Source organism: Mobula birostris, chromosome 26 (assembly GCF_030028105.1).
Source record: "Mobula birostris isolate sMobBir1 chromosome 26, sMobBir1.hap1, whole genome shotgun sequence".
Taxonomy (NCBI): domain Eukaryota; kingdom Metazoa; phylum Chordata; class Chondrichthyes; order Myliobatiformes; family Myliobatidae; genus Mobula; species Mobula birostris.
Window position 1 is genome coordinate 16212607 of NC_092395.1, and position 27846 is coordinate 16240452.

General features: G+C 42.0%; 1 protein-coding gene across 6 annotated transcripts in view; it reads right to left on the reverse strand.

Annotated features, from left to right (window-relative positions):
- Positions 1-27846, reverse strand: part of LOC140188241 (transducin-like enhancer protein 4) — a 270566-nt gene that overhangs the window by 214008 nt on the left and 28712 nt on the right. For 4 of the 6 annotated variants that reach the window (XM_072244327.1, XM_072244331.1, XM_072244329.1 and 1 more), the window contains exons 3-4: positions 25426-25501; positions 3338-3382 (exon numbers count right to left, since the gene is read on the reverse strand). In XM_072244327.1, the coding sequence (XP_072100428.1) occupies positions 3338-3382; positions 25426-25501 (121 nt within the window). The remainder of the gene's footprint in view (positions 1-3337; positions 3383-25425; positions 25502-27846) is intronic. The other 2 variants (XM_072244330.1, XM_072244328.1) reach the window with 1 other exon arrangement.

Below are 27846 nucleotides of genomic sequence, written 5' to 3' on the forward strand. Positions count from 1 at the left end.
ATCTTCTTCACCATTCCATCATGGCTGACTTATTATCCCTCTCTACTCTACTCTCCTGCCTTCTCCGCATGACCTATGATGCCCTTACAGATCAAGAACTTGTCAACCTCTGCTTTGGCTGAGCTTCAACAGGAACCCGTGGCAATGAATTCCAGATTCACCAACCTCTGGTTGAAGAAATCCCTCCTCATCTCTCTTCTAAAGGGGCATTTTCTGAGGCTGTGCCCTCTGATCCTAAACTCCCCCACTGTCGGAAAGATCCTGTTCATACCTGCTCTATCTAGGCCTTTCAATATTCGATAGGTCTCCCCCTCATTCTTGTAAACTCCAGTGAGTACAGGCTCAGAGGCATCAAACGCTCCTCATACGTTAACCCTTTCATTCCTGGGATCATTCTAGCGAACCTCCTCTGGGCATTCTCCAATACCAGCACGCCTTTTCTTAGATAAGGACTCCTTTTAGCATGCTGCACTTCCACATTCAACTAACTTTGTTCCTTGTTGGCAACCATACCTAGTTCACAGCAGTTCCTTCTGGTTAAAGTGGTTCATTTGCTGACTCTATCACACTGCCTACTTGCACCTGTGGTTTTACTGCAAGAGAGCTCTATGCAGTCAGCAGTCTACATGGACCAAAAATTATAAATAAAGCAGGAGCAACTTTAATTGCGCCCTACCCACAGACCACAAGCTAATCATGGCACAAACACATCACACAAGCAGTTTTCCTTTGTGGTTTTTAGCAGTCCAGACCGACGTTGACATCACCCAGCTGACTACATAGCGACCTCCCTGCTCCCACAGTTCCAGGCCTGCCACATTCAATGGTTAAGGCATTCTGTAACGATGAGTTACCCACAGAGCAACCTATTCTTTGACATCACTGCCATTGATTTGTGTCCCAAGTCGTGCCCCTTTCTTGAATTTTAAATAAAAGACCTCTGAGAAATTAGTTCAAGAGCTGCTGAATCCAAAAATTTAAGTATCAGAATCCGGTGAAAAGCTAATAAGTTGCCAAAACATTTTGTGCTCAGGGATTATTCACTGGAAATAACAAAATTCTGTAGTTACTCAAATTTTTAATTTGGATGCAGTGACAGATAATTGCCAGTTAGACCGACCACAGGAAAGCAGACAGTATTTAATCAGGACAAATGCCTGAAGGCACAAGTACCAGCCCAGTGCTGATCTTGTAGATCAGCTTTCCTCTGGGCTTTTGATGCATTGTTCCCAAACAGTGGAACAGAAAAAAATTACTGCAAATTGCTTTCCATGTTTTGATTCACTCACTGGTGTTTATTGATGGTTTCATTTATGGAGCTTGACCTATCTGTCACGCACAAGATATGACCTATACTCTTTGTCTCCCCAGACCACACCCTTCCTCCAAACTAACCCGAGGGCCTAAATAACAGGAGATTTATGAAGTCACATCATCTTGAAAAGCCCAAGGTCATACTGTGCATCTTCTGTAATAAATGGGTTAAAATACACCAAAATGACTGGAAAAAAAACAAACTTCAAGAGCTCCGTAAGAGAGAGAGATGGAGAACTAGAAAAATTTACCATTGTGAGTATATCTAGCATGAAAGAGACAGGACAAATTTGGAATCTCAAGTACAAGACAGCTCCAGATAAACCTAACTGGAGTTCTGGAAACTCATTTATTAACCCAGTAGAAAAGAAAATTCTTTGCAACAATACAACATAGATTTAAACCACCTTTTTTATGCCATGGACCAATACCATCAAGGACCCCACGTTGGGAACCACTAATTTAAACGGAGCTAGATAAGCACAAAAGCAAAATAGTGGGCACAAGCTGACAGAGTTCAACAGAAAGGCCCGGCAAATAGTTTGTATGGAGCCAATGGCCACGTGAGCCAAATTAGCATCCCTGTTCTCTTCATACAAACTTGAAAACAATAACATCACTGATAACTTCAGAAGGCACAATTTGAACCAATAAACATGGAGAAACATTCATCCTCTGTATGTGGGCAAATACGATGAGTCTGGACTATTCCCTGGAGATGGTTTAACTTTTTATTCCAATCGATCCCCTGGATCATTTCAGAAGGCACTCAAAGGCCATCATGTACTATGACTCTGTAGGTCAAAAGGACATTATAAAGGACACCACAACCATTTTCCTGAGGCACATGAATAAACCATTTTCACTCTCAGGATAATTGAGCAACATGCCCAATCAAACTACGCCATCCGTTGGTTTTGGTAGCCATGGTCTGTACTAACCTCCAAGAGGACCACGACCTTGTTGTGATTTGGAGGCTTGCGTGCCTCAATGATTCAGAGAGCAATGTCGGCTGGAATTGGGGCTTTGTGCTTTAGCTCTTGGTTGGGTCACCCATGGCAAAGAGGTCAAAGGGTTAAGGCCAGGCCAAGAGTGGTCCACCGGCCCTCCAGTTTTGGGAGTTCAGTTCAAGGCCAACAACCCTGACTGGTAAAACAAAATTTGTTGCAGAAACAGCAACAAAGAATCATTCCACATCTGAGTGCGATGACATCCCCCAGTCTCCACCCGGAACTTGCATGACTGACAGTAGCGACAACCGAGCTACTGATATGAGGAAGGAAGCCCTGAACGCTGCAAGAGATGGAGGACCTTCTTTGCTGGCCTAAATGCCAGCAGCATAATGGGCAGTAGAGACAGATCTGTACGAACTTAACCCGTTTTATTTCCATTCCAAAGGGTCACTTATTTATGGATCTTCTTGAGTACATTTTAAATGTATTTTCAATTAAAATACAAAATAAGCTGGTTTAATTGATAATGATTATGATACATAAAAGAGAAATTAAGGGAAACAAGCATGGGGCAAAAAAAAAAATGGCATTCTACGGTCAGCTTTCCTTGACAAATAAAACAGATGTGATGGGCTGAATTCCTTTTGTGCAAAGCTTTCTGAAAAAGAATTACTAGCCAACTGCTAGATTGATAACAGCTCTCTTAGAACGTACGTCCGGTCATAATAAAGTGGCTTCCATTCAGAAAATGCCTCAGCTGAGTAGTTTGGTTTTGTGAATGGGTCAGTGCCAGGTGACCTTAGGGATTATGAATCCCCACATCCTGGCCCCTTCCTAGTCTGCCCCGGCCTTGTTCCTCATACTAGAATTTGTGCTGTATCTGAAGCTTTTCCTGTGGGATTCCTGCCACTAACTCTGGAGTCAGATGATAGTGGAGTGCAGAGGGACATTACAGTCTGTGACTGCAGTGTGGAGATAGGGAAAATTACTGTCATTTCTACAAAAGTAAGAAGCAGTAACACTGATTAATGGAGCTGTTCAACCTTCAAAACACTGAGGAAAAGACTTACCTGTTTATGCATTTCAATGTTCAATCCATAGGACATTTCATAGTACTGAGGGAAGAAAAAAAAGAGACAAAATTACTACTGGAAATCTGAACATTGACAGACTAAAACTTTATAAAATTGATAGTGCAGAGGCTAGTTATTCAGGCCAACCTTTTTAGACTGTGTTTAATGCTCCAATTCCTTCTACACAGTCAACACGTTAATTTGTTAAAGATTCAGTATTTATCTACCTCACATCCCATGTGATTTCTTGATAAATAATGAATGTGGCAGAAAATATACTGGCTTAGGTCAGTGCTGAAGGATTTGGATACTCTGATAGATCAGGAAAATGACACAGAACACTCTGGCTTGGGTCAACAGGACTTGGATCCACTTTGGAGACATGAAGAGGCTGTGCAAAGGTTATGGTGACTTGGAAGTCGCTGGACCAGCACTCAGGGACTACGATCGTTCATCCAAAAAAGCAAATCAGACTGAATTCTAACATAGCATTTGAATAAAAAGATGTTCTCAATAATGCACCCGTTAAATATTGGATTGCTTTAATAGCCATCGGCTTCATTTATGCTCTATAGGGAAACTGATGGCCTCGGCACCAAACATCAACTGTTTTTTCCTTTCCCGACCTGCTGAGTTCCTTCAGCATTGTGTGTGTTACTCTGGATTTCCAGCATCTGCAGAATCGCTTGTATTAATAATCACTGACCCTTACTCAGTCTGGATGATATGCAACTCCTGGTCCATACGTCTGCTTTCAGTCCTTTCTTCATTGACAAGATGCTTATGGATGGACAATATTATGATCGACTGAATAGCAGAACAGGCTTGTGGGTCTTGAAAAAGCACATCACCAGCATCTAGGACATGCTTTCTTCTCATTACTACTGCAAGGGAACAGGTGCTGGAGTTTGAAAGTCCATACTGAACATTTTAGGAAGAACACCTTCCCCTCTGCTGTCAGATTTCTGAATCGTCCATAGACTTCAATATTTTGTTCTCTTTTTGTACTATATATTTTTTACATTTCTTATTGAATCCTTTAGTAACTTTATGCATTGCATTGTACTACTGCCTCCAAACAACAATTTCCAGACATGTGTCAGAATCAGATTTAATGTCACTGGCATAAGTTATAAAATTTGTTGCCTTTGTAGCAGCAGTACATAACAATAGAAAAAAAACTTGAGTTACAGTAAGTAAATATTTAACCATTTAACTACTTATTTTATATATATATATATATATATACACACACACACACACTCATACATACAAACACACACACACATATATATATATATATATATATATATACATACATATACATACATATACACAGATACACAGACACACACACACACATATATATATACATATACATACACACATACAAATAAAATAGTTAAATATGTATAAAATAGTGCAAAGATAGAAATAAAAAAAAGTAGTGAGGAGTAATGAGGTAGTGTTCATGGGTTCAATGTCCACTCAGAAATCGGATGACAAAGGGGATGAGACTGTTCCTGAGTCATTGAGATGAGGTCATGTCCTGGGTGACGAGGTCAGTGATAAACCTGATTCTGATTCATAATCCTCATGCGTTACTGTCACTTTCTACTAATATTTCCAAGTTCACAGACCCCGTCCACCACCCACCCCTATGCCGTACTCCAACACGCACCTTCATGAATAATGTTAATCCCTGCAATCATTATTGGCATAATGACAATGCTGCTGCTCTTCACAATGACTGCTCGTAACTATCAGGAGATGTACAAGCAACACTTGTACCTCGTAATTCTTGTTTGCAGATGCTTTATTGAATTTAAAAGAAATAAACACTAGAAGCACATTGGCCAAATCAGACCAGTATGCCAACAGCTTTTCGAGGAGATTTTGAAGCCCACCGTGGCAGCCAAGGAATTTAAATTCCTGTAATTTAAAGAAAATTGGGTATAAAATACCAGCATAAGGAAAGGTGACCACGAAACAATCTGGCTATTGTGAAAACCCATTAGGTTCAGTAATGAGTTTCTGAAAATTAAATTTGCCATCTTTATGATATGGTCTTTGCATGACTCTTGACTCCTAACTACACTTTGAAAGGCCAAGTAAGTCTTTCAGCTCCAGGACTTATTAGGGATTGTAATTCCTGTCAAAGATTTTGTTTTAAAACCTGGTCAAAAGCAGTTTGGCAATACCTAATGCCAGCAAAGTGTCCTGACCAAATTTATTGAAATAAACCCATAACAGAGATGCCTGCAATGAGTGGCGAGAGCATGTCAATGAACAAGTCCGAAAATTACTATATGGTGAAAGAGGTAGCACACATGAAATACTGGAGGAACTCAGCAGGTCTGACAGCATCCATGGAAGTGAATAAATAGTCAACATTTTGGATCAAAACCCTTCTTCTGGACTGAAAAGGAGGGGAGAAGACGTCCAAATAAAAAGCTAGGGGGAGGGGAAGGCAGATAGTTAGAAGGTGATAGGTGAAGCCAGATGGGTAGGAAAGGTAAAAGGCTGGAGAGGAAGGAATCTGATAGGAGAGGAGAATAGACCATATGAGAAAGGGAAAAAGGAGGGGGACCCAGGGGGAGGTGATAGGCAGGTGAGAAGAGGTAAGAGACAGAGTGCAGAATAGAAGAAGGAGGAAGGTTTTTTTTAAAACCAATAGGAGAAATTGATATTCATATTCATCAGGTTGGAAGCTACCCAGATGGAATACAAGATGTAACTCTTCCACCATGAGGGTGGCCTCATCTTGGAACAAAAGGAGGTCATGGACTGACATATCAGAACTGGAAGTTCTGCTTTTGGCCCATGGAGCAGAGGTGCCTAATGAAGCGGTATCCTAATTTATGACTGGTCTCAATAATGTAGAGGAGGCTGCATTGGACACAATAGATGACCCCAGCAGTTCGCATGTGAAGTATTGCCTCATCTATAGGATTGTTTGGGGCTCTGAATGGAGGTGAGGGAGGAGATCAATGAGCAGTTGTAGCAATTTGGCTGCTTACAGGGATAAATGGTGAGGGGGGGAGGAGGGGAGAGTAGTGGGGAGGGAAGAATGGACAAGGGAATCATAAAGGGAGCAATCCCTGCAGAAAGCAGATGGGGGGATTGGGGGGGTTTGGTGGTAGGATCACTTTGGAGATGGCGGAAGTTGTGGAGATACGTTGGATGCGCAGGCTCTTGGGGTGGTAGGTACAGACAAGAGAGGTGCCGGCTTCATAAGCATCTATAAGACACAGAGGCTGCTTTAAACACCTTGCTTTTTTTTAAAAACAAATTCATAAACAATCAAAGGCAGATGTTGGTGTCATCAGCTGACACAGCAAGTTACAAGTGACTGCTGGCATGTTGCGTTAACAAATAAGAGTAGGACTGTTATCAAAAGGGATAAATAATTACATAACCTTTCTAATGACATGACATCACTGCGTTATTTGTGGAATGGTGGGGATAGATAGGGATATGAGATCGGCCTAAAGACATAGACCACAACACAACATATGGGCAACCATTCTGGCAGAGCACTCCAAGCATTTTCCATCTGACTGACAACAGGCACTGCTTGAGTTCACAAGGAACGCCCCTGGCAAGAGCACAGGATGGGTGGTGAATGCAGCGCCAGCAATCGATAGAGTGTATGAGAACTTCCCCATTTACAATGCCAGCTTGATTCCAGAGGCAGAAAGAATGAACAAGCATTTCCTCGACGTATAATCTTTGAAATTTGCTTTCATTACTTTCAGTTCTAAATTCTTCATCAGAGTGGCAGGGCAAGGCAGCTTTTATTGGCCATACCTCTCTGTCCTCAAGTTGGAACTGGACCCTCTTTACTGAACTGCTCTCGAGGACAATTGCCAGAGGAAGGTGCCTGTGATGGTCAAGGATACTACCCTGAGATTAATTTTCTTATGGGCATGCTCAATAAATCTCTTGAACAATAACCATAACAAAATCAATGAAGAACCACCCAGCTAGGGCGCTCAGAGTGCAGAAGACAAACTGTAAATACAAAAATAATAACAATAATAATAAATAAGCAAAGAATTATATACAAATAAGAGGTTTGGCAATTAGACTCCTGAACTGGTCTTGCATCACGTTGTTTACCAAGTTGGACTAACCTATTCCAGTCAGACTGTAGATTGTGTAAAAGTAAAACACAGCTAAGCACGAAATTTAACTTCCAATAGCTGGACACACAAACTATTGTACACAATGAAGGTACACAAGAAATTCTGCAGATGCTGAAAATCCAAAGCAACACACACACACAAAACACTGGAGGATCTTGGCAGGTCAGACAGCATCTACAGAAATGAACAGTCAATGCTTCGGGTCAAGAACCTTCTTCAGGACTCATTATATTTAAATTGTCTTTATCGTCTTTACAGGATCCTATAAGCAATAGCACCACCTGATGTGGTATATAGAATAGAGGAACTAATACTTGACTGCTCAGAGATGTAGTGTTCTCAAAATGGCGTCATACCAGTCAGTTTGAAGTTCCAAACCCTCTCTCTTCCTGTCCACTGCTGCCCAATAGTGGACCTCTCTCAAAGATGAAGTCATGAAAATCATTTATGAACAACATTGTGGATCACCTTCCCCTTCCCTCTCCCTCTGCTTTCTTTCGTTTGGATACTTTCTAAATGAAAAATATCTCGACAGAAGTGGGGCGAGAGAGAACAGAAGCACAACAAGCATGCCGGAATCTGTGCTCGGTTAAAAGGCTAGGCCTGTGGGTCGGTTCTCCTAACAATACCGCTTTCTAATGTTTGCTGCCCGAAAAACAAACTGGATTACATTTGTCTGCAGCTAATGTGGCGCGAGATGAGGAACTGCTGCATGCTTAATTTTACAGAAACGTGGCTCCAAGTCAATAGCCCATGCACCATCAATCTTCAGGCCATCCCTCTCAGGGGCTTGTGCTAATATTATTCTGCGACTATATTGTGTTTTATCATTTCTATGCATGCTGCTTCATAACTATATGTGCTATATTGTAACTGCATGTACTGTGTTTTAGCCTTGGCCCCAGAGGAACAATGTTTTGTTTAGCTGTATACATGTGCATGGTTGAATGACAAGAAATTCTAACTTTCAGTTGCCACCAATTTTCTTCACAACCTCCAAAGATTCTCCTCCCCACTAAAAATAAAGCGTTGGGCCACCTCTACCAATGATACTCTACTTCTTCAGAGACCCTCCCCACGATTCTGTCCAACAGTAGCCCTCATTTATTTCCAGCAGTAGAGAAAAGGACTTCCTTTGAGTTTCACATCCCTGCTACGACAACTCTTGGGCAGATGGTTCCTGCCACCAGGATCCACAACCCTGCAGGTCAATCCCATTCAAGTTTCTATGCAGCTCCCTCTTTGAGAGCTTTGATGTACTGTTTCCATCCCTGGGCCTGTACTCACTGAAGTGTAGAAGGACAGGGGGTAGCTCATGAAACCTGCTGAATATTCAAAGGTCCGGACAGAGCGGATATGGAGAGGATGGTTTCAATAGTGGGAGAGTCTAGGACCAGAGGGCAAAGCCTCAGAATAGAGGGATGTCCCTTCAGTACAGAAATGAGGAGGATTATTTTTTGTCCAAAGGGTGGCAAATTTGTTGAATTCATTGCCACAGATGGCTATAGATGCCAGGTTACATGGAAAAGGCAGGAGAGTGGGGTTGAGAGGGAAATTAAATCAGCCATCATCAAATAGCACAGCAGACTGGATAGGCCAAATGGTCAAATTCTGCTCTTATGCTCCCCACAAAAACAGAATTCAAAGTTCAAACTACTATCTGAGTGAAAGAAAGAGTCCACTTTGACTCAAATATATATCTGATTTTTGAACCTGACACTAATGGGAACAACTTCTCTCTATTTACACTACCCAAACAAGGCATGACCTTGTGCACATGTACTAAATCTCCTTGCAAAGCGCTCTCAGATCCCCTTTAAATCTTTCTCTTCTCACCTTAAACCTATGTGCCCTCTAGTTTTAGACTTCCCTATTCTAGGGAAAAAAAAAATGGTGACCATTCAACTTATCTAGAAACTTCATGATTATTTTTTATATAACCACTACGGTCATGGCCTCCATCCTCCAGAGTAAAAAGTCCCTACCCCATTCCAACTTAATGACATCCTTCCTACAGCTGGTTGACCAAACCTACACAATACTATGAGTGTGGTTTCAACAATTACTTGCACTGTTAAAACAGGATGTTCTGATTCCTGTACTCAGTTCCCTGATTGATAGACATGGATGCCAAATGCATTCTTCGCCAACTTACCTCCTCTCAGGGAACTATGTACCTGTACCCCCAGTTCAAAGATTTAATACCAAAGAATGAATTCAGCATACAACCGAGATTCATCTTCCCCACAGACAGCCACAAAACGAAGACGACTATGGAACCCATTGGAAGAACATCAAACCCCCCATGTGCCAAAAAAAAAACAAATCTCGCAAACAGCAACAAGAAAAAAAAGCAAAAAACACAGAATATTAAACACATAACCGAAAGAGCCCAGGCATATTCAGTTCTCTTGGTTATAAAAAATACTTTGGAGCCTTATCATTCTAAAAAAATCTAGGATTTTTCCATCTGTCTTAAACTTCAGTAACATAAGTGGTGTTTAGCGTCCAATCCTAACCCAACTAGTTCTATAAAGCTTCAACCTAATTTCGATGAGGGTTTGCAAAACTAAACCTACACGCTCTCATACACACAATTCATTGAAAGTTAACAGCAAGCAATTAAGGTGGCAAATAGAATGCTGGCCTTAAATGCAAGAAGATTAGGATTGAGAGTAAAGACTTCATATAGGGCCCGAGTGAGATGCGACCAATACCCACAAATCAATATATCTGCAAACAGAGAGCAGAAAATGTTCAAAGGATTGGTTATTGGATTGAAGGGGTTCTCCTACAAGCTCAAATTAAACAAACCAGTCCTGTACGCTACGTGAGCCCCGGTACATTGGCAAGTAATCGCACTGAAATGTATATCACTTAACTGGGACTTCTAGGGTGGATATAGGGATGACGTTTCCCAGAGCTGGTCTGTCAAAGCGTTAACAGAATCAAGGGAAAGAGAACAAGTACACGAAAGTGGCACGGAGATCAGAGGTCAACATTTTATTGAATGACAGATTTCAGAGAAACAAATCTATGTTCCCTTAACCCCTTCAATATCCTTTTTTTCCAATATCACCTCTAGTTCTTGTAAACTTTAATGATTATAGACCCAAGTGCTCAACCTTTTCTAACCCCAGATATTGACCAAGTTTCTTCAATTGTGAGTGGTAGTCAAGGGATGCAAATCAGTCACATTGCAGTGCAAAATGAAAGCAACAAAAGCCAATATTTTTCCAGTCCTTTTTCTCTGCTCTCAGTTTGACCAATACCCAAAGTCATACATTATTTTAGTATTTTGCAGGCTTCCCTGCCCCTAATCTACAGAAATCTCCCAACCACTTAGCCATAGGATGACAACATTGGTGGTAATGAGTTCTGCAACAAATTCGAAAGAAAGACAGAAGAGATTCTGCAGATGCTGGAAATCCAGAGTAACAGACTAAATGCTGTAGGAAGTCAGAAGGCATCTGTGGAGAGCAATAAAGAGTCGATGTTTATTAATGCAACCAAAGCACTGGAGGAACACGAGGCTTGATGGAAGTTGAAGAACTTATCTACCCTGACAATGATTTTCAAGCAGATAAACACACTCTTTATTCTTCTCTATAGATGCTGCCTGATCCATCGAGTTCTTCCAGCATTTTGTGTGTGTTACTTCAAATGATAGATCTTTCAACATAGCACAACATGCCAAGAGCTTCATTTAAAAAAATGAGTGATGACTGAGAAAAGCATCATGTGACAGAACAGGCCCGTTGTCGGTGCACAAAGATATGCAAACCCAAGGCCTGAACAAAAGGACTAAAAGTTCAGGCTGGACCCCTGCAAAGAGCTTCCTTTCATGGAGGTTTATAGAGGAGATTGATGATTTGAGACATAAAGCATTACTGATAATGGGCTATACGCACAAAATCCTGGAGCAACTCAGCAGGGCAGGCAGCATCTATGGAAAAGAGTAACCAGTTGACTTTTCAGGCCAAGTCCCTTCACTGGGACTAGAAAAAGAGATGAGAAGTTAGAGTAAGAAGGTTGGGACGAAGGTTGGCGGGGGTAGGGGACGGAGAAGTACAAGGTGGTGGTGATAGGTGAAACTGGGAGAGGAGGAGAGGTGAGGTAAGGAGCTGGGAAGAAAGGTGAAAGAGATTAAGGGCTCGAGAAAGGGGAATCTAATAGGAGAGGGTAGATGACTATGAAAGAAAGGGAAGGGGAAAGAGCACCAGAGGGAGGTGATGGGCAGGTAAAGAGACGAGGTGACAGGCGGAAACAGGAATGGGAATGGTGGGGGGGGGGGTCCCTTGAGTTGGCTCCCTTGGGAGCTCCTCCCTTTCCCTTTTGTCCATGGTCTTTTACCCTCTCCTACCAGATTCCCCCTTCTCCAGTCCTTTAGCTCTTTCACCCTCCATCTTCGCTGCTCTTTACTTCAGCCCCTGCCCCAGTTTCACCTATCACTGAGTGCTTTGTCCTCCCCTCCCCATACCTTCCTGCTCTAGCTTCTCATGCTTTCTCTCCCCAGTCCGAATGAAGGGTTTTGGCCTGAAACATCGACTGTTTGCTCTTTTCCATAGATGCCTTCTGATTTCCTCCAGCACTGGATTTCCAGCAGCTTCAGCTTTTCTCATCTTGGTGATAATGGGCTGGCAGAATATTAAAAACACAGAAGCCAGTGGAGAGGAACTGAGGAAAGAAACATTTGAATCCTAGATGAGATTTTTTTTTAAATTTGCCTTTACTATGAACAACAAGACTAATAATAGACCTCACTTAGTGACTCCATTGAGGTCAACTAAATCAGCATCAACCAAGAATCAGACCCATAATAATCTACCCTCAGTATGTGGTTCTGCAAACTTCTTTACCCACTGAGCCTCAGAGACACCGCCTTTTATTCACGCTAAATGCTGATTGCATCATTGGAAAACAGCTTTGAGAATAACAAGCATGGTTACATTGCTGAGACTGGCAAAGCCTCTAAAAGCCTAGATTATCTGTACTTAAATTAATTCCACTCCCTTAAGCTATCAGACCCAGATGATTGCAATATTTTTGCAAACATATTTCAGTTGCAGGAAGGAAATGAAATACTTACTCCCCATTGCAACTAAACTTTGAAAATTGGATCCTCTATCCCACTCTGCTGTAATTAAATGTGGGAAAAGGCAAAGACTTTCCTAAATGGGGAGGGGGGCAGGGAGGGAAATTCAGAAATCAGAGATGCAAAAGGACTTTCCCAGAAGGTCAACTTCCAGGTTGGGTTGGTAGGAAGGCAGACAAATGTAATGCTTTCTTATTTATTTAGCAACATGGTAACAGAGCCTTCAGCCCAACCAGCTTATGCTGCACAATTACACCCACGCGTTCATTTAAAACGGAGATGCGGAGAAATACCTTTAGCCAGAGGGTGGTGAATTTGTGGAATTTATTATCACAGGCAGCTGTAGATGCGCCAGGTCGTTGGGTGTATTTAAGGCAGCGCTGGTTAGGTTCTTAATTGAACATGGCATCAAAGATTTACGGGGAGAAGGCCGGGGAGTGGGGGAGGATCCGCCATGATTGAATGGTGGAGCAGACTCAATGGGCCAAATGATCCATTTCTGCTCCCAAGTCTTATGATCAAAGAACTGACTAACCCACAAGTCTTTGGAATGTGTGAGGAAACTCACATGGTCACAGGGAGGATACACAAACTCCTTAAAGACATAGGCAGGTGCTATAAAGTGATTATGCTAACTGTTATACATTTCCCGAGGACTATAATATAAAAGCAAGAACATAACGCTGAGATTTTATAAGGCATTGGTTAGACTGCACTTGGAATATCGTGAAGAGTTTTGTGCCCCTTATCTGAAAGGATGTGCTGGCATTGAAATGGTCCAGAGAAGGTTCAGGGGAATGATCCCAGAAATGAAAGGGTTAATGTACAAGGAGCATTTGATGACTTTGGGCCTATATTCACTGGAGTTTCGAAGAGGGATCTCGGTGAAACATATTGAATTTTGAAAGGCCTGGATAGAGTAGACATGGAGAAGCTGTTTCCAGTAGTGGGGGAATCTAGGACTAAAGGACAGAGCATCAGAATACAAGGACACTCCTTTAGGACAGAGATGAGGAGGAATCTCTTCAGCCAGAAGGTGCTGAGTATTATGTTTTGCAACTCCAAAATATAAAACTAATTGCAGGACAAAGATGGGGCCCAGAAAAACAGGTCTTTGTTTAATTCTTACAATAAGCGAGGCATGGTCATATGTCGTGGGTGCATGATGACATATGCCATTCACATACAATCTACGATGAATTATTTAACCAAAGAATTCTTAATTAAACAACACATTTACAACATTACTGAAATATTAAATGCACAACGTGAATCTGTGGAATCTATTGCCACAGATGGATGTGCAGGCCAAGCCATTGGGTATATTTAAAGCAGAGTTTGATAGATTCTTGATTAGTAAGGGGGTCAAAGGTTACGGGGAGAAGGCAGGAAAATGGGATTGGGGGGTGGGGGCGGGGATAATAAATCAACCATAAGTTTTGGCATCTTGGCTCCAGAAGAATACTGTCTCATTTGGATGTATCCAAGTATGATTTGAATGACAATTAAAACCAACTTGATTTTTTTTTAAATGGCAGAGCAAACTCAATGGCTGAATGACCTGATTTTGCTCCTATACCTTATGACTTTATGGACTGCACTCATGTTTTTAAACAAATTATGAAGTCTACCTTTGTTCACAATATCTTAAAACATCTCCAATAAGAATCATATTTTCCAAAAGGAAGAATTTCTGATGAGAAGGGATCCTGCGGTCCAAATCTATAGCTCACTGAAGGTGGCTGCACAAGTAATTACTGTAGTATAAGTGGCATATAGCATGCCTGTCTTCACTGGTGGGGGCATTGAGTTCAAGAGTCAGCCAGTCAATTTGCAACTGTATATAAAACTTTGGTTAGGCCACAACTGGTATAGTGTGCGCAGGTCTTGTCACTCTATCGCAGGAAGGATGTGGAGGCTTTGGAAAGGGTGTACAAAAGGTTTGCTGCATTAGAAAGTATGAGCTAATAATGAGAAGCTGGACAAATTTCAGTTGTTTTCTCTGGAGCATGGCAGGCTGAGGGGAGTCTTGAGAGAAGCTCAGAAAATTGTGAGAGGCAAAGATAGGGAATCTCCAAGAATACCACAACCATGTCGTGGTTTGGAGGCTTGGTGGCCTCAAATTCTCAGAGAGCTCTGTTGGCTGGCATCAGGGCTTTATTCTTTGGCTCTTGGCAGGGTCATCCATGTCAAACAGGTCAAAGGGTAGAGGACGAACTAAGAGTGGTCTACTGGTCCTGCAGGTTCTGGGGCTCAGCTCAGGACTACAAACCTTGACTGGTAAAACAAAATCATTATGGAAACAGCAATGAAAAATTGTTCCACATCCAAGGGTGACGGTATTCCTGAGTCTCCACCCCAGACTTGCATGACTGACAGTAATGAAAACAGAAAGGAAGCTACTGACACAATGAAGATAGCTCTGAGCACCACCAGAGATGGGGGACCTTCATTGCTCCCCTAAATGTCAGAGGTGTAACGGGCAGCAAGTTTAGATAGGGTAGACAATTAGAATCTTTTCTCCCCCCATGGTAAAGGCACAGACAGAGGAGACAGATCTTTACTCCCGCAGGATATAAATGTCAAGTACTGGAAGACATGCATTTAAGGAAGAGGGGAAAAATTTAGAGATGTGTAGTGCATCAATTTATACACACAGAGGTGGGCATCTGGAATGGGCAGCCTTGGGTATTGGTGCAAGTAGACAAGAAGAGTCTTGGTTTAATTCAGCACCATGTTCAGCACAGACTTTGTGGACTAATGAGCATGTTCCAGTACTCTAATCTTCTACAATTGAGACCATAAGACATAGGAGCAGAATTAGGCCATTTGGCCCATCGAGTTTGCTCCAGCATCCAATTATAGCTGACTTATCATCCCACTCGACCTCATTTCCTGCCTTCTCCCAGTAACCTTTGACGCCCTTACGCTCTCACTAATCAAGAACCTATCTCCCCCATTTTAAGTATATCCAATGACTTATCCCTTTAGACGGCTGTGCAGGACGTCTTTCTATTCTGAAATTGTGCCCCTAGTCCTAGACTCCTCCATTAGAGGAAACATCCTCTCCACATCCACTCTATCTAGAGCCTAGATTACGTGAACATGGAGAGGATGTTTCTTATAGAGGGGGATTCTAGCTCCTTCAAAATTTGATAGGTTTTAGTAAGATTCCACCTCATTCTTCTAAAGTCTGGTGAGTGTAGTCCAAGAGACATCAAACACTTCTTATACATTAACTCATTCATTCCCAGGACCATTCTCATGAACCTCCTGGGGGCCTTCTCCAAGGTCTGTCCAATGATTCAATGATTGCATTGATTTGATAGCACAGGATTGAGTCATTACAATCTGCCTCCCACTTTACCCGCATCCTGCTAAAAAATCCTTGCACTACATTTATATTGTTGCCAGGTCTTGCCCTTGCATCCACCCTTTCAGGGTCTAGCCAATTTATTCTAGGATCACCAATGGCAGCAGGAGATGGGTGGGTGAGTAGCCAGTCACAAAGCAAATATTACCCAGCTCACAAGCTGGATTTCTTCATGTGAGAAGGAAAACAGGAGGCCAGGGTGCAGCTTTGAAAATGATTGTTGAGTTAAGGAGACAGAGTTAAATAAGGCCCCAACCACAGTCATGAGATCAGCCTCTCATTATACGCTTTCTGTGGCAAGAGCACTGTGCTTTTTTTTAGATTACATATCAGACCACAGCATATTTTTCTCCTTAATAATCATTAGCTCACCTCAATATCGAGGACATATTTCCTGCGGGAACCCCCACCCAATCCAATCACGAAGTCGGGTTGGGTGACAATGAAAGTTACAGATTACAACACCACTCCCATGAAAGGAGATTGGAGTGTGCTCAAGCCACAATAATGAAAATCCGAGGAAGAAAACAATGTCTGCACTACTAGATGTTAGCACTCCTGTACCAAAGTACACTTTTAAAGTCACGTACACTCAGTGGCTTCTTTAGTGGAGGGAACCTGGTATGGCCTTCTATCGCTGTAGCCCATCCACTTCAAGGTTTGATGTATTTTGTGTTAGCGATGCTGTTCTGCATACCACTGTTGTAACGCATAGCTATTTGCCTTACTGTTGCTTTCCTGTCAGCTTGAAACAGTCTGGTCATTCTGCTCCGACCTCATTCATTAAGAAAGAACTTTCACCCACAGAACTGCCGCTCACTGGATTTATATATATATATATATATATATATATATATATATATATATATATATATATATATATATATATATATATAAAAAAGATTTTCATGCCATTCTCTGTAAACTTGAGACTGTTGTGTGTGAAAATCCCAGGAGATCAGCAGTTTCTGAGATGCTCAAACCACCCCGGTCCAGCACCAACAATCATTTTGTGGTCAAAGTCACTTGGGTCACATTTCTTCCCCATTCTGACATTTGTTCAGAACAACTGAACCTCTTGACCACATCTATATGGTTTTATGCATTGAGTTGTTGCCACATGATTGGCTGATTAGATATTTATATCAACAAGCTGGTGTACCTAAAAAAAGTGGCCACTGAGCGTATAGTTTGACCACTTCCTATAATACAACAGCACCAACACTTAAGATGCTAATATTAAACTGTGACTTAATATTAAACTGTAATATTGAACTAGTATAGAGAGATTATGATATGGAGTTAATAGGCATTTCGATTTTTATCGTTGCCCCAATCTATGGAAATAGTTACAAATCCCAGTTCTTCTGTTAACATCGCGTAACAAGATATCTGGCCCCTTGAACTTGGTCTACCATCCAGTTAGACTTTCTAATCCCAATTGTGCCCCTTAAAAATTTGATTACGTCCAACTTTAATAAATATCTACTTGCATTTACAATGTTTTTCTTGCTGAAGTGTGTCAAAAGCACTTCACACAAATGGCTTCTGTAGTGTTGCCATGGTGCTCAATGGACAAATGAGCCTGGAATTTTAACAGCAGTAATGTTTTGCAGCCATGGGAGGGATGACCACTTAATTTGTCCTTGGTTGGCAAAGAATCTTGGCCAGGGGAAAGTTTATAAGACAATAAAATTATTAGCACTTGAAAGCTAATGATTGTTAGTCATTTCCTGGTGGCATTTGATCAATATTAATGAAATTTATTGACTAACAGAGGATTGATATGGGAATAAAGACAGAACGGAAGGGTTTATATGCAGTTAAAAACGCACATTGCAAGGTATCTAATCAAATATCATGCCTCATGGAGTTAAAAGAATTATGTCCATACATTTCTAACCCCTGAAAGAGTAGGCAAGCAATTTTCCACATCAATGTCTTTGTACTTTACTAATGGTCAGCATTTATTGCCCTTGAGAAGATCCTCTTCTTGAAGAGATTGAGGCAAATGAGAATCTACCACTCCAACCTCCCCCCCATCCTATAGGAGCACCTCTGAGAGCGTCCTGACAAGATGCATTTCTATCTGGTATGGGAACAGATGACCTTCAGACTGGAAGGCCCTACAAAGGACTGTGAGAGTGGCTGGGGTCTCCCTATCATCCATCGGGGGCATTTATCTGGAGTGCTGTATATACAGGGCCCTTAGTATTATTAAGGATCTCACCCATCCATCCAGCATCCTCTTTGACTTTCTACCACCAGGCAGGAGACTCTGGTGCATAAACACAAGAATGGTCAGGATGGGAAACAACATCTTCCCTCAGGCCATTAGGCTTCTGAACTCCTTGCCGTATCACATTCAAAGTGACACTGGTTACTCTGTTCTACACCTTATAATATTTAATTTATGCACTTTACTTTGATTATTTATGTGTAATTCATCTGTACATTTTATCCTTCCTTTCACAAGTTGTGTGTTATCTGTACTACTGTGCTTTACACTCTGGTTCAGAGAAACATTATCTCGTTTGACAATTTACATGTATATAGTTAAACAACAATAAACTTGATTGATTGATTTTAACTCTACCCCTCATCCTTTTTTCTTCAGTCCTTCTGAAGGGTCTCGGCCTGAAACGTCGACTGTACTCTTTTCCACAGATGCTGCCTGGCCTGCTGAGTTCCTCCAGCATTTTGTGTGTGTTGAATGATTGTAGTGCAAGTGGCAAGGCCATATTATTGTGAATATGGCGTATTGTGGGGATTTTGATATGACTGGGACGTTTGCTTTAACTAGAATAAAATGCAGCATGTCAACCCCATTGCTGGTAACATGCAGGACAGCACAGCAGATTTTCATTCTTAAAATGGGCATGGTCTCAGAATAAAGGGCAGAACCTCCAAATATATAAACATGTGACTTCAGAATAGAGATGAGGAGAAATTTCTTTAGCTAGAGGGTGGAGAATCTGTGGAACTCATTGCCATGGATGGTTGTGGTGGCCAAGTCATTGGGTATGATTAAAGCAGAGCTTGATAGATTCTTGATTAGTAAGGGTGTCAAAGGTCACAGGGAGAAGACAGGAGAATGGGTTTGAGGAGGATAATGAACAAGCCAGCCATGAGCGAAATGCAGAGCAGACCCGATGGCCTAATTCTGGTCCTCTGTCTTATGGCCTAAAAAGGACGGTAGGCAACCCAATATTTTAAGTGCAGATACAGTTTTTTCAATGTTCAAAGTGAATTTTATGAGCAAAGTACATATATATCACCATATACAACCCTGAGATTCACTTTCATGTGGGAATGCTCAACAAATCTATAGAATAATTAATAGTTATTCTATCCTTATTATTGTTATGGATTCTAATATAACTAGAATCTATAGAATTATACTATAATAGGATCATAATTACAAATGCTAATACTAGTTTTTTTAAATTCCAGATTATCAGGTAAAATTCAATTTAAACATCCCATATGCAATATAACGGTCTTAGACTTTTTGTCTTATGGTCCCAGAGCTTCAGTCCACACCGCTAGATTTCTAGACCCATAATATAGCTTATACATTCCATATCCTGTACTGGGTTTTGCTGTTCAAAACAAAATGGCTGGATTAAAAAAACTGAGGGAGCTCTAAATGTGTCTAAGATACCAAGTCGGCACTGAAAAATTAAAACAGGTGTGCTGCAAGGCAATAAAAGAGACAAATAACTGGATGGAAAGGAGGAAGCTGCAGTTCAATGCAGAAAACCTGAAAGAAAATACTTTGGAGAATGAGGAAGGGAATTATGGCTTGATTCTAGTGAAGCAGAGAGAGAGGAAGTACATTGATGTCTGGTTTTGAAGATTATTGAAGATGGGTTTGATAGTTGAAAGGTTAATCAAATCTTTCTGCAGACATACTAAGCATTAAAAGTAATGTACAGTACTTAAATTGGGCCACGGTTAAAGCATGGCACACTTCTATAAAGGGAAGATGCCAAAACCCACAGAAAAAAACAGTGACATGTTAACGGATGAGGGATGAGATTCCAGGTACAAAAGTACACTTGGAAAGGGAGGAAATTTACCCTCAAGAAAGGTGGGTACAAGTCTTCAGAAACATCAAAGGCTGTAACGACAAATAATGATGGATTGCTTCCACTGGTCAGCACAATGCTAATGTCAAGTCTGTGCCCTTTCAATCACCAGAGAATTAAAGGAGAGGTTATAAAAAATTCTGTACACAGAGGATGTTTAAAATCCACTATTTAATGGATTCTTTTTAAAAAGGGAATATCGACAGTTGCTTGGGAAACAGAACTATAAAGAGTACGGCAAATGAACAGGAGAATGATTAGAGGTCTCAAGGGGAGAAAAATCGATGACACAGACCTGATGGCTCGATTTCATGTTGTAGCTATGTTTTAAATCCACAAATTCCTTGCTCTTGAAGCAATGGATGCCTAATATCTGCACTGAAAGTACAGCAGACAGAGGTCTCCCTCCAAGCCAGAGCCTGGCACCTCTAAACGTAGGCACGTCAGCCAATCATTTATGTGCTCTGCCCTATCTGCTGTATAGATGAGGGTATCATACAAGAAAAATCAGTCAGCCATTTTACGCCCCTCTCTCTGCTCCACCATTCAATAAAATTAAGGCTGATCTTTACCACGGGGACTTTTATTGATGAATCGAGTCCAGGTGATACAAGGAAAGATCCCGTCCTTCCCAAAAATGAACTGAACATGAAGGTGGGTGAGTCAGCTGACTGTAGTAGGGGGAAATGGAAGATATAATGGTACATCAGTGCTGGGCTTCAAGAAAAGGCAAACCATGGCTTTCGGCAATCTGGGTAATAGGAATTTGCCCCTCTGGAATTCACAAATCACAAAGTGAAAATCTGAATATGGAATAAGTATCCTTAAAATTAATCTGAAAAGGGTATTTAAATAATACATTCCATTAGTGTGAGAGTCTGGGACTAGAAGGCACAGTCTCAGAATTGAATAACATCTCTTTAGAACAGAGATGAGGAGGAATTTCTTTAGCTAGAGGGTGGTGAATCTGTGGAATTCATTGCCACAGGTGGCTGTGGAGGCAGAGTCATTTGGTAAATTTAAAGTGTAGTTGGTAGGTTTTTGATTATTTATTAAGGGTATATATAAACGGTTCCACGGAGAAGGCAGGAGGAAGGTATCGAGAGGGAAAAATAAAACAGCCTTGATGAAATGGTAGAGCAGGATCATTGGTCTGAATAGGCCAGTTCTATGCTGCTATGACTTGCAAACAAACAAAAAGTATGTGCCCCACCCCTCCCTCATTCCTTGGCATATGCACAGATGACACAGCAACATGCTTTGGAAAAATCACAATATACCTACATAGATCGCAACACTCTCCTGTAATGCTGGCATTACAGTCAGACACCTGGAGATCAGACGTCTGGTCACTTTTAAGCCATCTGTCTGTGCTAGGAGACAGAAAAGGCTGAGAGCTGTCTTGTGCTCTGCAGTCTGTGCTTGTGTCCAGACATGCATTATGAACAATTTCCATTTTAAGCCCTCAAAGACAACCTCAGAATCTGCAGTTAGGTAATGAAGAATTAGATGCAGAATAAAGCATGCCCCCACTTCTACCTGCTGGCCCTCAACCACCTTAACAATTTTGGAACTCTTTGTTGTATTATTAAGGCACGTCCTGCAGACAGAAGGCAGGGACAGTGCTCCAAGGTGAATTGTGTCCAATTCTTCAGCAATGCCTTTGCCTCACGAAGAGATGCGATGCTAAGATCTGATACCTGGGGGACAGCAGAAAGCCATGAACACTTTAAAACTGAATCAAAAATCTCCCTGACTGAACTGCCCACCACAGATCTCCAAATTTGCCCAACTCCCGCCCACAGGACTGATGAAGGGTCTCAGCCTCTACAAGTTCATTTCCCTGCATAGATAACTGCTGCGATTTTAGTGTGTTGCTCAAGAGTGCTAGCATCTGCGGAATCTCCTGTGTTTATGCTCATCTTCATCCTGTTTCCCAACATCATGCCAAGGTCCCATGGCTTTATAGAATACAAACCCAGTTCAGAACAAAGAGCAAGTTCCTGCTTAAGCCAGTCTCCCAAACCCCTTACTGCCCACTGGAACAGAAAGCCTCTATTTGGTGGCTGATTGTGCATCTCGCCATGTATTACTTTGAGCTAAAGTCACTCCAAACAAGAGTCTCATTCATTCTGAGGGGATAACACTGCTTGTCTGTGTCATACTGTCTGGCATTAGACTCCAAACATTTAAAAGGATACTTTACAGAATGAAGGGTTATTTTTGGCTGCCTTCTTTTTGAAGTGCCTCATCTGGCACCCAGTGACACAGTTTGGATCACGAACAGGAAAAGATTAGACAACTTGAACTAAAGCTCTATTTCTGACAAAACTAAAAATTTCCCCAAAGATGTTTCCATCCACTCCAAAACATATGAAACTTTTTTTCTTGCCAATATTCAACATTCCTCTCCTGAAGTCATTGACCCTTTGTTCTGGTCCAATTCAACAGTGCCAAAGATCTTCCAATACCTCAGCTGAAATGAGATACTGCTGTGGAGTAAGGCAGGCTATCAGCGTTTTAACTCGATCTCAATCTTTGGGTGACAAGGACCCTTAACAGCAGAAGTGACAGGGAACTCTTGATAAATTGCCACTTCCTAAATTATCACTTCACAAATGACCTGACTTGGTCCAACCAAGCAGAGTTCACTGCCAAGAAGGCCCACCAGCACCTTTACTTCCTGAGAAAACTAAAGAAATTTGGCCTGTCCCCTAAAACCCTCACTAATTTTTATAGATGCACTGTAGAAAGCATTCTTCTAGGGTGCATCACAACCTGGTATGAAAGTTGTCCTGTCCAAGACCGAAAGAAGCTGCAGAAGATCGTGAACACGGCGCAGCACATCGCACAAACCAATCTTCTGTCCTTGGTCTCACTTTACACCGCACGCTGTCGGAGCAGTGCTGCCAGGATAATCAAGGACACTACCCACCCAGCCAACACACTTTTCATCCCTCTTCCCTCCGGGAGAAGGTTCAGGAGCTTGAAGACTCGTACGGCCAGATTTGGGAATAGCTTCTTTCCAACTGTGATAAGACTGCTGAACGGATCCTGACCCGGATCTGGGCCGTACCCTCCAACTATCCGGACCTGCATCTCGTTTTTTTTTTTTTTTTTTTGCACTACCTTACTTTCCATTTTTCTATTTTCTATTTACGATTTATAATTTAAATTATTAATATTTAGTAATTTTTACTATTCTAAATATTTTTAATATTTAATATTTGTAATCCAGGGAGTGGAAAGCGCAGAATCAAATATCGCTGTGATGACTGTACGTTCTAGTATCAATTGTTTGGCGACAATAAAGTATAAAGTAGGAAGTGACCATTGCCTTGATCTATTATAACACTAATGCTTTCATTTAATCTTTTCCATCCTTCAAGATCTGGAAATTGCTGGTATTATAAGTATTTATAGCCCATTCCAAGTTGCTAGTGTGGAATCACCACCCTCCTGACAGTGGTGGCACTCACAGCGTGGGGTTGGGTAGGGAGTTCCAAAACTTAAATCCTGCAATGATAAGGAAAAAGCAATGTGCTTCTAAATCAATACGGCACATGATTTAATGCATGCAAGGAGTGATGTTCCCATACATCTTTGCCTTTGTCTTTTGTGGTGGTCAAAGCATTGAGGTTGGAAGGTCCCACAAAGTCATCCGAGTCATCTCAAGGTACACTGCAGCCACGGTGGACACAAGCACACATTTAGCCTGGTGAATGAGTGGCTAACCAAGTCACAGGCTTTGTTCTGGATGTTGCCATAGGACCAGTTTGAACTTTCCACCCACAGCTGGTCAGACTGTGTTTGGAGTATTGTGAATAGCTTTGGGCCCCATATACAACATTGGAGAGGGCCCAGAGGAGGTTCATGAGGATGATCCTGGGAATAAAAGGGTTAACATACAACGAGAATGAAAGGGTTAACATATGAGGACTGTTTGATGGTTCTGGTCTTATTCTTACCAGACTTTAGAAGAATGAAGGGGAAGGGGAAACCTACCAAATATTGAAAGGCCCAGATAAAGTGGACAAGATATTAGAGGCACAGAGAGAGACAGAGAGAACCTAGAACCAGAGGGCACAGCCTCAGACTACAAGGACGTCCTTTTAGACTAGAGATGTTCAGCGATGCTCTAAGGAAGAATTTATTTAGACAGATGGTGAATTTGTGGAATTCTTCGCCACTGATGGCTGTGTAAGGCAAGTCATTGGCATATTTAAAGCAGAAGCTGCTAGGTTCTTGATTAGTAAATGGCTTTGGTCACTGCCTGTCACCTGAGGCTCAAATGTTAATTGACGCAACCCAATGTTGCCCACATCTGTTGCAAGCATGGGCATAGGCATTTGTTGCAGTGCTCCAAGTAGAAAGACCAGCGAACATTCCCAATTCTGAACTTAGGATGGAAGGAAGATCATTTCTGAAGCTGTTAAGAAATCTGGTCTGAGAGATTCTGGCAGTGAAGTTCTGGGGCTAGGATGACTTTTACTAAAACAGTCATTTGTCCCATCAGAAGCAGATTACCTACACTGGTACTCACTCTCTACACAAACTTCTTCATCTTACTCAACATACTGAATGATGTCTATTGGCTACGGGCAAGAACAAGGACAAAAGATGCAAGACTATGCATCAGCTGGAAGTGCCTCGCCAATGGTACAGTAATCCAATTTAGAAGTACTTCACAGTCCATCCCTTCATCAGGTCACCTTCCAGGGACTCGAGCCTCAACACTTTACAAGGAGGCTTGTTAAAGTTAAAGCAATCAGATCAGCATCATCTTCAAGTAGGCATTGAATGCCAGCCTTACCAATGATACGACTACCCAAAAGGGAAAATTCCTTCTCGGTTCTTCAACTGGCTTCAATCTATCAACATTAAGCCCTCTTTAGATTCAGCAGGGTTCCACATTCTGACCACTTTGACAAGTCAATTAGTTCATTGCATGCCAGAAGTCTTCCCACCTTTGAGTTCAGGATGACATGGATAAAATATACCGAGGGCTCAGTATATTTATCTAGTTAAGTAAACTATGTAATTGTTTAGTCAACTAGATTTAACTCAATAAACATTTCAAATGGGAGAAAAAAAATTATTGTAGTTTTTTCTTCCAGTTTTTAAGCAATGGATAATACTATCTGCTTCAGGCAGGTAACTTAATGCCCCTTAGCAAATGGAGTGGCTGAAGGTGGCCATGTAAACTCTAGGTGACCCATGCTAAATGCATTCTCTAGGATGGCCAGATTTCATGGCCAGACAACAGTGGGATGCTCCTCTTAAAAGAAGAACAGCAAGATGAGCAACAGTTACATTGACCAGACTCCCCCACCCCACTGTATTTTGGAAACCATAATGGATGTTATTGGCATACATACTTGTGTACATACCATGACGTAATGCCGTTGCATTTCTGTCTTTTCACTGGCCAGCTTCTCACATTCCAGCTTGAGACTGCAATTTAAAAAGAAAACATCTTAATCGTTACACAAACCTATGACAAGCACAGGAACCTGTGACAAGTTTGCCTAACAGGATTGTTCAAACACAGGCAGTACTGAGCAACAGCAGAAGCATTTTCGAGTAGCCAATTTCCCCTTGGCAGTGCCTGAAGAAATCAGGGCATGAGTTGTTAGATAGTAACAACTCATTCATTATGTGTCGTGCCTTTCCACTTCCACTGCTTCTTCTGGGCAGTGTCTGGACAACATGGGTGACCCCAGCCATTATCAATATTCTTCAGAGGTTGTGTGCCTGGCATTAGTGGTTGCATTAACAGGGCTTGTGACACACGCAAGCTGCTCAGATGACCATCCAGTGCATTAGGGTTCCCATGGCTTCACACGACCCTGACTGGGGGGGCTAAACAGGTGCTACACTTTTCCCAAGGGCGACTTACAGGCTAGCAGAGGGAAAAAGCATCTTACACCTCACCACCTGATAGCAACAGCACTGCCGTCTGTACAGTATGGCCAGAATTTCTCCCTCCACCAGCATTATAAATAAATGATTTGGCTGTAGTTTGTGGGAGCTTGCTGTGTAGAAAGTGGCTGCTGGATCTTCTATAATACAATAATTATATTTCAAAAGTATCTCATTGAGGTACTTATGACTATAATAAAAATGCTACATAAAAGACAAATCTTTTCATTTTAAAAGGAACTGAGAAATTGCTCTTTTAATTTAGGGCGGTATGACCCAGTCCTTGTATTACATAGCCAGTGAACCACGTTTAAATCTACCACCTTCTGTGAAGAGTTCGTACATTCTTCCTGTGACCATGTAGGTTTCTTCCAGGTGCTCTGGTTTCCTCCCACATTCCAAAGAGGTATGAGTTAGTGGGTTAATTGGTCACTTGGATGGTGAGAACTCACTGGGCCAGATGGGCCTGTTGCTGTGCTGTATCTCTAAATTTAAAAAAAGGGCAGTATGAAACATATAAGATTATTAAGGGACTAGACACGCTAGAGGCAGGAAACATGTTCCCAATGTTGGGGGAGTCCAGAACCAGAGGCCACAGTTTAAGAATAAGGGGTAGACCATTTTGAATGGAGTTGAAGAAAAACTTCTTCACACAGAGAGTTGTGGATCTGTGGAATGCTCTGCCTCAGAAGGCAGTGGAGGCCAATTCTCTGGATTCTTTCAAGGAAGAGTTAGATAGAGCTCTTAAAGATAGTGGAGTCAAGGGATATGGGGAGAAAGCAGGAACAGGGTACTGATTGTGGATGATCAGCCATGATCACAGTGAATGACGGTGCTAGATTGAAGGGCCGAATGGCCTACTCCTGCACCTATTGTCTATATTTGCAAAGTTAGAACTTGGCCTCTTAATACTATGAAGCTGGCGCCAACAGGCAGCACTGACCCAGTCCTTGTATGCTTCTGAGATCTGGATTACTGACAAGATATCTCAAGATACTGGAAAACTGTTGCAAAAAAAAAACACAACTGCATTGTCTCGGCAAATTCACTGGAAGGAAAAGCAAAGCACCGTCATTGCCCTCTTCAAGGGCCAACATTACCAGACCTAAGTTCCTAGTATACTCAGTTCGTTGGAGCAACTATACTGCTTTGAGACTCGGGGTGGGGGGTGGGGAGGTGGAATGGGAAGAAGAGACCATTCCAAGCTCAGTAACTGGAAGCAATTACCAGGTGAATGAGGGACAGATATTCAAGGATGTGTTCCAGGAATCCTTGAAGATAGCAATAATCCCAGTGACTAGAGGGAGTTTCTCGCCCATGATGGCTTCAAGTGGAGCAGCAGCATTTGGGGTGGTATTAACAACATCAACGATACAGAGGCCCTAAGCAAGCTGTAGAAAGAGCAGATCATCTCAACCCATTTACCCTCCTACCTTGTCAACTATCACTCAATTCAATGGAAGAGCTTGTGGTTTCCACAGCAACCTCATCAGAACCTACAAAACTGGAGCGGGAACAAGTCCTTCATGGAGGCCATTGTGGGAACAGCATGCCCTCAAAGCTAAACACGAGAACGTCCGCAGATGCGGGAAATCCAAAGCAACGCACACAAGATGCTGGAGGAAATCAGCAGGTCAGACAGCATCTATGGAGCTGAATAAAACAGATGACGTTTGGGGCCGAATCCCTTCGTCAGGATTGAGAAGGAAAGGGGAAAGATGCCAGAACAATAAGGTGGGGGTAGGGGAAGGGGGCTAGCAGGAAGGTGACAGGTGAAGGGTGAAGCCAGCGGGTAGAAAATATACAGGGCTGGAGAAGAAAGCATCTGATAGGAGAGGAGAGTGGACCATAGGAGAAAGGGAAGGAGGGGGGGGACT